This window comes from Phycodurus eques, chromosome 6 (assembly GCF_024500275.1).
Source record: "Phycodurus eques isolate BA_2022a chromosome 6, UOR_Pequ_1.1, whole genome shotgun sequence".
Classification (NCBI taxonomy): Eukaryota; Metazoa; Chordata; class Actinopteri; order Syngnathiformes; family Syngnathidae; genus Phycodurus; species Phycodurus eques.
In genome coordinates this window covers 27991757-28004113 of record NC_084530.1, presented here as the reverse complement: position 1 = coordinate 28004113, position 12357 = coordinate 27991757, and the positions used below count along the sequence as shown (strand labels likewise).

The 12357-nt window shown below is 43.8% G+C and overlaps 1 protein-coding gene across 2 annotated transcripts in view; it reads right to left on the bottom strand.

Annotated features, from left to right (window-relative positions):
* The window catches only part of tnrc6c2 (trinucleotide repeat containing adaptor 6C2), a 124407-nt gene that overhangs the window by 111110 nt on the left and 940 nt on the right, over positions 1–12357 (bottom strand). Inside the window, exons 1-2 of one of the 2 annotated variants that reach the window (XM_061679695.1) lie at positions 7569–7611; positions 5740–5815 (exon numbers count right to left, since the gene is read on the bottom strand). In XM_061679695.1, the coding sequence (XP_061535679.1) occupies positions 5740–5815 (76 nt within the window). In that variant the 5' untranslated portion in view covers positions 7569–7611. Of the gene's footprint in view, positions 1–5739; positions 5816–7568; positions 7612–12357 lie in introns of those variants that run through there. The other variant, XM_061679693.1, reaches the window with a different exon arrangement.

The following is a 12357-nucleotide window of genomic DNA, read 5'->3' as shown; positions in this document are numbered from 1 at the left end:
CAATCATGACAGTTTGGACTATGTAAGAAATGATTCCCAAAATAATTGATCCCAATTGGATTTCTGTCTTAATCTGCACAATTCAGAGATGAACCAGGGTCATGGAACAAATTTAGATTGACTTTGGAGGTTCCACTGTATATCTCTCACCAAAATGTTACCCGATGGTGTTTGCGATCTAAATAATCTCCAAAGTTCGGCAAAGCAGGTTCAAGTTGACGCTCGTAAAGAACCGTTTTGTGCTCCGCATCAAGCGAAGCGAGCATGGATCCTGAATCCCTTGACGTCATCCTCTCACATTGGCATTCTGCTGGCGTGGCCCTCTCTCTGCCCTTTGCGCGGGCAGCCTTTCAAGCATCGGCTGCAGAGCACTTAATGACTGTCGCGTGTGCGCGATAAACGTCTGCCCACGTGCGTTGAACCGAGAGCGCCGGCACGCGCCCGCCTCGTCCAACCTTTCTCCGAGGCAATAAAAGTGACGAGGAAGAGTCTTCAACAAATGCTTCACCCGCAGGCTCGATCTGTGTAACAATGCACTGAGTGCAGTAAACCTCTGCAACATGTTCTCATGAGACTTCAGTAACAAACTGCACTAATGGTTTAAGCTCCATTTTTAAATTCAGTAAGTCATGTTCCAGCACACCGCCACCAACAAACTACCCTACGTACTCAACATTTGATTTGTTGTTTGACAGTTGCTATAGACCATATACAATAACTACGATGCAGACCGATGACAAAATTGAACTGATAACAAAAGTGAAAATAAGAGTGGCATATTTGTGTCTCTATGTCGATTTATACTTTCTGGCTCATGGAAGATTTTGATTCGGGGTGTGTATAGAAAATAGTGTGCACCTTTATAAAGCTTCTCACCAAAATCAGCGTTTTTATTTCTTTTTTTCAGCGTAATGCTACTAACTGTGTCAACCTACTAGTTAACATTGTATGATGTTAAAATGTCTGGTTTTGCACAGCACGGTAACCTTTCAAGCAATTCACTTGACAAGTTATTTATTTCCAGGAGAAATTTTGGCTATTACGCTTGATCCAGCCATCCTTCAAGGCAATAGAAGAGACGACGAGGAGCTTCACGGGCAAGCTGGATCCCGACAAACGCCGCCTTGAATCGCCCAGTAAACAGCTGGCCATTCTGAAGCAATAAAAGCTAGATGGTAATGGACGCACAGTAAGTGAAAATCCCATGTAAGCAAATAGCATCTCCTCCCATCACCATTACTGTCGACCCCGCAAACGTCAATCTTTATCCACGCTGGCCTTTCCCGAAGCAATAAAACCAAAGCTTTGATGTCCCTGCGACGTGCTGCCTCCCTCCTTACCTTTTACATTCCCTTCATCCTAGCACCTCCTCTCCCACCTCTTCCATCTCGTTCCCTTATCTGCCCTCGCTTCTCCCCCAGCTCCCGCCGCCGTGTTCGCGGTGTGATTGCATGAGAGGGCAAGTCCCGCTGACAGGCCTGCGCTGTGCCGATAACGCCAGAAGCTGAACAATGGCGGAAAAATTGGATCGACTGATGGAAAGGAGCTGGAGGTGGAAGGGGATCAGAGACATAAATCAGCGCGCCCGGCACTGATGGGGCTCTTCAGCAGCAATAAGAGAGGCAATACCTCTTCGAGTCGGGCAGGGGATATAGCAGAAAGGACCTCCATACTCCTCCTCTTGTCTCAGATTGAGAGAATAACACAGGAGAAATGACCTGACAAAGAGACGGAGTGTGTAGAAAGAAATGGATGCACAAAAACACACATAGAGATGCACGTAGATGCCTCGTGGATCGCTGAGATTTTGAAAAGAATATCGAAAGAGATCCTGCGTGTGAACAATCTAAAGGTGCTATGTTAAGTAGACACGGTGTCAATCTGTATAGAGATGGATGGCGGGTGGGCCGGAGGGGCCGGAGGGGGCGCAGCTCGTCGAAAGTGATAACCAGCCGGGATGGATGAGTCACATTTTACCTTTATGGTGTTCAGCTACTCGGCGTGTAAAGATAATGGACGGAGCCGCTTAGCAATCAGAGCGGAATTAAAGAGCTCCTCTCATCTCCATTCCGACTAAATGCCTTTCAAGTGCCATCTCTCTCTTTTTTTTCTTTTTTAAACCTGACATTGGTTTGCAAAAGTCAATTAATTTCTTCAACATTTTTGATGCAAGCAAAAGTGGGACTGAAACGTTCAGAGTGGCTTTAAAAAAAAAAAAAAATATATATATATATATATATCATACCTCACGAGGCCCATCTTGGACTTCTAATTTGATTTTTAAGAAACCACTGTGCCCGAGGAAAATCAACCAATCACAGACAGAAGGTGTGACCCATAAGGTGGTTTTGTGAGATACTGTAGCCACAAATTCAGTTTACGTCGCAGAAACATAATTCCCAGGACCTCTTTGTACCTTTTAGTAACGTACTGGCTCAGATGTGTACGCGACTACGTACAGTATGTGAGCTAAATGCTTGCCCGTGTTTTCTTCTCATTTTTGCATCTCCCCTCTGACGCCTGTGAATATTCTCATTCACCCACGTCATTTTCATTCTCAGGGCACTGAATCCACCGCAACTGCACTGTTCTCTTCTCTCCTCTGATCTTAAAACACAAATATTTCCTGAATTTATCACTGTAACTTGTTTCCTCATAGCGTTTCCGCTGTCCTGAGCAATTCTATTTATAGAGGCCCGTTTTGTTTAGGTGGCGCGAGATTAGATCAAATCTTCATTAATCATCAACTTTCTGCTCCCGCCGCTGACACAGATAAGCGCTGGCTGTGAAGCTGGAAAAGACAAAGTTGGCGAGAGTTGCCAAGAAAAAAAAGGGGAGATCACAGACTTGTTAAAAAATAATAAGCTGCTACAGAGCCAGGAGCAGGGGACTTGGCGAGATGGGAATCGCTGATTAAATTAGAAGCTCATTAATCAGCCCTTGAACACAACTACTCCCCCGTCATATCTCTTGTTTGGCTATTCGCCGCTGACCGCTCGCTGTTCTTCGCCAAAGGAGGGACCCCCTGCTAAAGGGTCAGGGGTGAGAGTTAACAAGAGAAAGTGCGGACAAGAGAGGCTTTCAAGATCCTCCTAGAATAAAAAGAGAAATTTGGCCTCGCGCCTCCTTGACCGCCACGCCGTCGAAATTGACGACGCGATCCGGGGATGCCAGCGCGGTGGGGGCGGCCGTCCGCCGCCACGCCGACGCGATCGCAAAACAAAGCTTTGTCGCCGGGTGATTCGGCGGCGTGTTTGGCTGACTTTGTGAAGCAGGAGAGGTGTGATTCAGGGTCCACGCGACATTCTGACGAGGATGATGAAGTGCTTTCGAGGGCCGAGTGGCTGATTCGTAACGGTGGTGATTATGCTGAGGTCATTAAAACTGTGCATTGCGTCACGGCCGCCAGATCGAGGGGAACCCACAGCGATGTGACGATACACTTGCTTTATCGTCATTTCACAACAATTGACCATGGGTCCGCATTGGGGCCTTGACCTGGTTCTGACCCGGACTGCGGTCCACTATTTGAAGGTAGCCGCTCTAAATTGTCCTTGGGTGCGAAAGTGAGTGTGAATAGTTGTTTATCTAGAGAATGAATGAATGAATGAATGGATGAATGGATGGATGGATGGATAATAGGATCTCAGCGGCACACCAACCATTAGTTCCAATTATAACTCTCTTCACTGTTATTATCATCTTGCCTCTGGAAGATTTGAGCCTCCCCACAGTCTGTTGGCACCTCCTCTTATGGAGTGCGACGAGTAAATTGAGCAGGAATCCCTGACAGATCCGATAGCGTCCGCCTCGCTCCTCGGCTGGCCTTTCCTTCCCTCCGATGTCCCCTCTCTTGCTCCATCTTGGGTGGGAGGGGGAGGGGGGGGTTAATAGGATCTCTGGGCTATCTGACCCCCACATATGAAAAGGGCCAATGCACAAAGCAAGGCGGGAGTGGGGCACTTAAAAAAATAAATGGAAGTGGGGGGAGGAGGTAGAGAGTGTTGGGGGGGGGGGGAGGGGAATAAGTGCCTATCGATGTGTGAAAGACGTAATTGAAAATGTCAAAAGATGTAAGGAATGACAACGATGTACTGAGCTTGGCGGTGCGGGCTGTCAATGGCACACTGCCTTCATCCGGAATCCTCGCACCAACCGAAAACTACAAATGCAAGCTTTCAGACCACCACGATGTATTCCAAAGGACATATTCTAGTTTCTCAATATACGAGTGGGGGAATCATGGCCATTTGCATTTCCGTTGTACAACGCTCAGACATCATTTTTCCACGTCAGAAAAATATAACATTAAACTGCGAAAACCATGAACAAGATGCGCCAACAAACAACAATAAGGGTCTTCTCTTTTGACTTCTCGGCATGTGGCTTTTGAACACGAGAAAGTGGAGACTGAGGGCAGCAAAAAGAAGGATCACTGCAGCAAAATGGAGACTGTGGAGTATAATATTATGGTGTGCTAGCATTTCTTTTACTTTTCTTCCAAGCCAGTCAGTGTGCTCAGAGTTCCATAGATTCCCCTGCTTTGTCTCTTACCCCTTGAAACAGCTTCTGGATTTTCTCACGGTTGAACAATCACAATAATGCCACAGCACTGAACCGTCTCAGCTCAAATCTACTCGCCTCGATTTTCGGGTGGATGGTTTTCTCCTTCAAAAAAAGCACCACAAATAAACAAGATACTGCAAAAACCGAGCCGCACTCAATGCATCAGTCAGCACAATAATAACGCGGGAGTACGAGGGACGAGAAACTGAGAAAAGTGAGAAGCAGCGAACACATCAGTCAGGATAGTAACAATGGAGAGAATGAGGGACAAGAAACTGCGAGACCCGAGCTGAACTGAACGCACCGGTCAGAACAATAGCAATGGAGGGGAACAGGAAATGTTTAAGAAACTCCGGAAGAAACAACAACAACAACAAAAACAAGCTGCATTGATGGCATCGGTCAAAACAATAATAATGGAAAACATCCATCCATTTTCTGGGCCGCTTTATCCTCACGAGGGTCGCGGGCGTGCTGGAGCCTATCCCAGCTATCTTCGGCCGGGAGGCGGGGTACACCCTGAACTGGTCGCCAGCCAATCGCAGGGCACATATAAACAAACAATCATTCGCACACATTCACACCTAAGGGCAATTTAGAGTCTTCAATCAACCTACCACGCATGTTTTTGGGATCTGGGAGGAAACTGGAAACCCACGCAGGTAAGGGGACAACATGCAAACTCCACACAGGCGGGGCAGGGATTTGAACCCTACAAAAATCGAGTTGCATTGAACGCATCAGTCAGAACCAAAACAATGGAGGACAACGAGGGTCTTCCTAGTTACTTCTTGGTATTTGGCTGTTGAACACTGTAAAAAAGACAAATTGCAAATGAATTCATCTGAAACACCAGTCCAAACTGTGCACCCCGGTTTGGGATTTTACTCCTCATAGTGTGGATGTTGTATTCCGCAATTTCATCAACCTCTTGACGAATGTATTCATTCATCTAGATCTAAGAAGAAAAAGAAAAAAAATAAACCTTTCCGAATTAAATTGTGACTTGTTTTCTGCACACACACAAAAATGACCATCAATGTGATGTATCCTGGTGTGAACCTGAGCAGAATCTGTCAGGCTGCCTCGGAGCAGATTCTCTTGGATGCGTTTTCAAACAGGAATGCCAGATCAGCACTTGACCTGAATGTCAGCGTTCCCATTTATCCTCACCTCCATTTAACTTGCCCTTTGCTCTCATCCTCTTCCTCCTGGCGTATCCACGCCTCTCCTCATCTTTTCTTGTCATCTGCGAAGATGAAGAAGAAGAAGAGGAGGAGAATCATCACCTGCTTTGCCCAGGAGATGAAATAAGCGCGACTTGTAATTCAGCACATCTTCCTGCTATCTGTATTATTTCATCTTAACGACAGCGTAAGGTGGAGGACGGCGTCTTTGTACTTCTACAATGTTCACGCCACTCGAGCATTTCGGCTTGACTCATTGTCAAATACAACATAATGTATGTAAAAAGCTTTTTTTATTAAAAACCTATTATGTTGTGCTGTGCAATTTCTCTGTAGAGACCTTAGGACGGGATTAATACGCGAGAGAAATTGGATACAGGATATTAATTATCAGCTGAAAGGAGCAGAATCAAAAATGCATGGAAAATGTGCCCACCTGATTTAAAGTAAGCTGCTCTGAGAGGGGTGGGGGGGGGGGGGGCGTTGGGGGGGAAAGAGCGTTTGTTAAAATTGTAGGCAGCAAGCGCTTTTCATCTCAAATGTGATTGTGGCGCTAATTCATTTACACAGTGTCGACCGCACCCTCTATAAAAGGAGTTATTATTAGTCAGTTTTGCATATTTTGCTAGTGGCAAAAAAAACAACAACAAAAAACACAAAAAACAAAAACACTTGTTTTTGCCAACTGAAGCGCACTGACTCAATATATACAGTCAAATCATTTAATTTGAACATGAAGCAATTCATTGGCTTCCGTAGGTAGGGTTCGAATAGGCTTACTTTACTGTAGCATTAAGAGATTATTTGTGAAGAGAAAATTACTTTAACATTTAAGTTTTCTCTCTGCACTTGAGACATATTCGGCAGATTTAAAATTTGAAGTTGTGTCAAATCATCATTGCTCTAAAACAAAATGTGTTCAAAGGACAAGGTATTTTGTCTTATTAAAACGATGTCATCATTCTGATGCAGTCGTTGCAATTCACAGAAACAAAGCCGCCGTCTAAGTCGCGATAGAGGCTCATTTGACCTGAATTCAAATCAAAATAATATCAAAAAAGGTACATGAATTGGTATTTCATTGGCATCACAAAAAGTCAATCATTGCCATTTAGGGGAATCTGCGTCCCCTTTGTTTCAAGGATTTTGCTCATCAAAGATGAGGTGAGGTTATCAATGGCAAGAGAGACACACTTCATTGTTCAAAGATCTTCGTATTTGGGGGAGGAACCAAAGGTAGCTCGTCGTTGGTAGAAAGTGACTCGGGAATGTCATGGGCCGAATACGTTTCGTGACGATGTTGAGTCGTAAAAGGAAAAGTTGTGAGCGCTCCTAAACCAGCTGGAGCGACAACGGCGCATGCGCGCTTGCAACAAAGGCACTGCAAATGTAAACGGTAAGGACATAAACATAACATCTAACGTCCAATGTTTTCTTCTAATATATCACTTATCACTCTATTGTGATTAGTGCTGTCATGAACAAATCTTTTTGGAATCGATTATCCTATAGATATTTCGTCTCAAGTACTGGATTTGTATTTATTTTTTTTACTACTAATATACATTTTATTCTTATTTATAGGGGCTGGACTTCTATCCTCAAACTGCGTATCCTGGTATTGAGTGTATACTATAAACTTCGAGAGAATTCGAGAAAACAAAATCAGCCGTTAGCATTCGCGATTAGCATTAGCGCACGAGCAATTACCATTTTAGGTTAAAAAAAAAACAACGCTAACTGCCATTTACCTCATTCATACATCATGTTATATGTACATTACACATCTAATTAGTGTCTTAAAAAATCACTTACAGCTGCTCCTCTGTCCTTTTTTGCAACGTTTATCAGTGGCCCAATACTGCGTCCGTCTGCAATAAATGTCCGTGTGAAACATTGGTTCCGGCGGCGCAAACATAGTTACGGTCGCAACATTTATTTATTTATTTTTGGTCCCAGTGGAGCGATACTACCGTTATTGTAAATATCGTAATAATCTCATATTTTGAGTTTCTCTGCCACCCCCCTACTGACTGCAGTGGCTTCAAAGTCAATACTAAATTAACTACTTAAAGAGTCCATTGGAATCCGTAAAGCATTCAGTTGAGTGGTGAAATTAATAAAAGTAACTAAGTGTGATTAACAATTTAATACATTTATCATCTTGGTGGTGAAAGCTTATACAAAGAATTGTTGATCCTTCGTGTAAAATGATCTCAAAACAGACAGTTGGAAAAACAGAGTGAATAAGTGCGATGGTCCAGTTGTTTTAATCAGCGCGTTACGTTTTGTTCTATCACGGCACCCGTTCAAAATAGATAAGTGTTATCACTTCCAATTAAAATCCACAACAATTCTGCCTTGTGATTTTCCTCAGAAGAAAAAAATATTTTCTCAAGGCTATTAATTAAGGAGAAGGGGTATGTGCGAGCGTACGGAGATGTAAAGGATGTGATTTGCATAGCTTGATGACAGGAATGGAATTCATCGCGATACATAGAGACGCACGCATGAATATTCATGTTTTGTGTACGGCACCAACACACAGTGAACGCATCAAAAAGAGATGCGCGGAGGGAACAGATCTTATCAGATGAACCCGAGCGTGGCACGCAGCGTTCAGCCGCTGTGCCGATCCGTGGAGAATTTCGCTCACATAAAAAGTTCCGCGAGTTTTCATTTTCGGCGTAAGCTGGTTGACGCAGCCATTGGACGACGAGGCTTAACAGAAATGTCACAGACGTCTTGCTTGTAAAGACTAACTTTGAAGGCCTTAGTGCGGGATGTGAGTCGGTGGGAGTGCAAACATCACACAAATGGGATTTGACCACGTTGTCCTTGGAAGTTGAGCAAGGTAAAGGTAGCTTGAAGGCACAGTTCTCTTGTAACCGCCTGTGGATTGATATCCTCTTCAATGCTACGTGTACGAAATAGAGAGAATGTGATGAGACGTAGGAGAAGAACAAAAAAAAAAAAAAAAAAGTGCGGCCAAAAGTTCTGAAGAGTTTTAAACTCAAATCAAACACCCAGAACAGTGGCAGCTACTAAAAGTAGATATGCACGGTACTGGGGGGGAGGGAGCGGGGCAAAAAAAAATAAAAAGTTAAGCAGCACACTGCCCCTGTATATGTATACTGTGTGTGTGTGTGTATATATATATATATATATATATATATATATATATATATATACACACACACACACACACACACACACGCATAAAACTAAGACGTGTGCTGTGTCAAGTAGAGCCGAATCCCCAACACTCAGTGCATTAAGAGCAGGAGACGCGGAGACCAGCACACAATGCTGCAATCTGTGTAATGGGATAAGTGGTGGGTTGCCAACGTGTCAACTGGAGTGTGAACAGCATGTTGATATGCAAATGAGGATGCACAGCTACCGGCTGCCGTGTATAACGCGGCCCGAAAAGACGGCTCGTCAGATGTGGTCGTGTGGTGGCTGCGAGAGGTTGAAGCTGTAAATTTGACTTGATGGGTTACCGATTCCAACCTAGGAAGATTTCATTCTATATGTCTTCCTACTGTAAGCAAAAGGAAGAAAAATAACCAGATGGCTGGATCCATGCTGTACATTTACGCTACTCCTTAATGACGGTGGTTTCCTCATTTATTTACGCAACATGAATAACAACCGAAGCATAACTCGAGTCATACAAAGCTTTATAACAGCATGGAACAAAAAGGTTATTCTATGTGACATACAGTGGAATGTAGATGTAGATTGTGTTTTTCACCAAAGAAAACCACGTTTTTAATTAGATAAACAGCACTGTAATTGTACTTTATTAAAAACATACATTAATGACATGATTTGCCACGTTTTGCTTCAATTCATTGGACATTGTGCTGCTCCTTCTGGTGTGTGGGCCTTGGCCACCTCGGGACAGTGTAATAAAGACATACGACTATACACACAAAGGCTGTCAGTCCTCAGTACGCCACAGCAACATTAGTCATTCTTTGCAGAGGATAAAGAATATATGTTTTTGAGTATCGTTATGAAGTGTGTTATCTATCTACATGTGTTGCTCCACTGTTTGTGTTCAAATATCTATGTTGCTTATAGGGTTATAAGACCGCTGCATAGGTGCTATTCGTTAGCCCGTCTATGGCGTTTCCCATTGTGCGCCCCTACACAATATAAATGACAGGAATGTATTCAAATACTTGCAAAGAGGCTGCATTAAAATAACACGTCAGGTAATATAAGATGACACAGATTTTGTGGAATGATAACAACATAAATATCTAAATAATACAAGTGCTAAAAATGAGTTGATCTTTCACTGTGGTGTAAGGCACAGAGTTAACCTGTGTATTGACCTTTTGTGGCACTGCTGCTTGGTGGTTTGCTGTGACATTTTTTCCCCCCAGGTAAATTATGGGCCTTGGCTCAAAACCTGGTTGAACTGCATGTGAGCAACATCTCTGGCACTCTTCAGTGTCACGTGAGAGCGAAGTCCTTGCACACTGGCAATCAATAGCAAGGCCAAATGATCTAACTGAATAACCATTTTCTTTGCATACTAGAAAACATTATGACACGAGCGAAATGACGACGTTGGGCAAAACAGCAACATGAACAGCACGCCGCTTCCTCCGCTTGCAGTTATTTATCTTTCTGATTTGCTTGCCTCGCATGCCCAGGAGTTTGTTTTTCATTTGTGCGGATAAACAAGCGAGGAAAGGCAGGTGCCGCGTCGCGTATGCGGTGAAGGTCAAAGTGGGAAAAAGAAAAAAAGCTGATGAAAGTGAAAATGACCTGTGGCGGCGCCGGTTTGATGCCTCTGTGCGTCTAGAGCACGTTGAAATAAAAGGCCTTAATGTTCACATTTCTTTTCTCTGCATTTTTCTTTGTCCTTCCAAGCTCTGCCCCCCCTCCCCTACCTTTTTCTAATTTACCCGAGAACAGAGTTGCCTGCCTGCCTGCCTGCCTGGCACATGACATTGATTACCATCAGAGCTTGGAAATAACCTCAGAGCTGTTGCCAGGGCAACCGGCATCTACCTCTTTGCATTTTTGCATATTGTCTTAGAGAGCTTTTCTTTATTTTTTTTTTTTTTTGCCCATCGGCCGAAGCTTACAGAGAGACGGGAATGACAAATGCGCTCATGTAGAAGATGCAATGGCGGGGGATGGGACTGCATTTGTGTGTGTGTGCGCGTGTGTGTGTGTGTGTGTGTGTGTGTGTGTGTCGGGTGGAGGAGGCAAGCACAACGATCGGGTGGGTGCGGAGAGATGGATGGCGATGCCAGGCGAAAGCAAGCAGGGCCATGGAGACCGTGGCACGTATAGCGAGCGCGTGTGTGCTTATGGGGGTGGGGGTGGGGGGTGTTATTAATGTCCCCTCTCTGGAGGCCGGCGGGGGCGGCCGGCGGGGACGGGTAACAATAAAACTCCAAAACAGTGACACCGATGGACTCCTGCCTCCTAATTAACATCAGGATGAACATAGACAGAGACAAAAAGTGTTTGTGTGTGTGTGGGCGGGGAGGGGGGAGGGGGGAGGGGGGGGCATATGTAGCATATTGAAATGAATGGAAATGGCAACAATCAGTTCCAGCGCTTTGGGTTTGTGTTCTTTAATTAGGAAAATAGAACTATAATATTGTGCTTAATTTAAAAAAAAAATGAAATCAGTAAAATAGAATTTAAAGTATTAAACCGTTTCTGCATCACGATTTAATGCTTTAAGTCAATTCACTGTGCCGCTCCTTCTGGTGTGCCCACTTTGGCCAGTGGGGGGCAGTATAATCAATTATTCTCAGCCTCATCTCAGGCATTTAGATTTTTTTCTGATCCCTATTTCAGGTGTTTGGTGATATTTGGATCCCTTTTTAGGATGCAATAACCTGCTCCCTCTTTCTAAGGTAACAAATAGTTGAGGCGTGTCACAAAATGGCTACCATGTTAATTTTTTTGGGAAGGGGGGAGGGGGGGATGACATCTATGAAAAGGGAGCCTCTTTTCCAAATTTTTGAGGGATATCAATGAAAAGGACGATGTTTTTAGTTTTTCAAGGTCCGCAGCTCAAGAGGCCCTGTGAGCAAAGTCAGTGTTATACGCAGTGAAATCTCCTCCAACCTGGATACAGGTTACACTTGTCGGAGACCACTTTGGAAATCGGGCAGTCCGAGAAGAATTAAAAAATAATAATAATCCACCCGAATGCGAAAGGAAACCCACTTATTATCCAAGTGGAGCAAAAAAAAAGGGCCCACTTTTTGAGTGTTGTGACTCCGAAAGCAACGGAAAACAGCACTGCACTGAAATCTAATGCAGTCGCACTAAAAGCTTGAATAAAAAGCTTGACAGCTCGAAATACACAGCATTAAGTATGAGTAAAGAAATAATATAGTCATGGGGAAAAATATGACGCCCCTTGTTTTTTTCAGTTTCTTGTTCATTGTTTTAATGCCAGGTGCAACTAAAAGGTACCTTTGTTTTGGACAAATATAATGACGACAACGACAATATAATAAGAGTTGAATATAAGAGCTATCTAGCTGTAGACGTTTTCCATGGTTTTCTTGATAATAACCAAAATTATATTTAATCATATTCTTCCGGTAAAATGGTA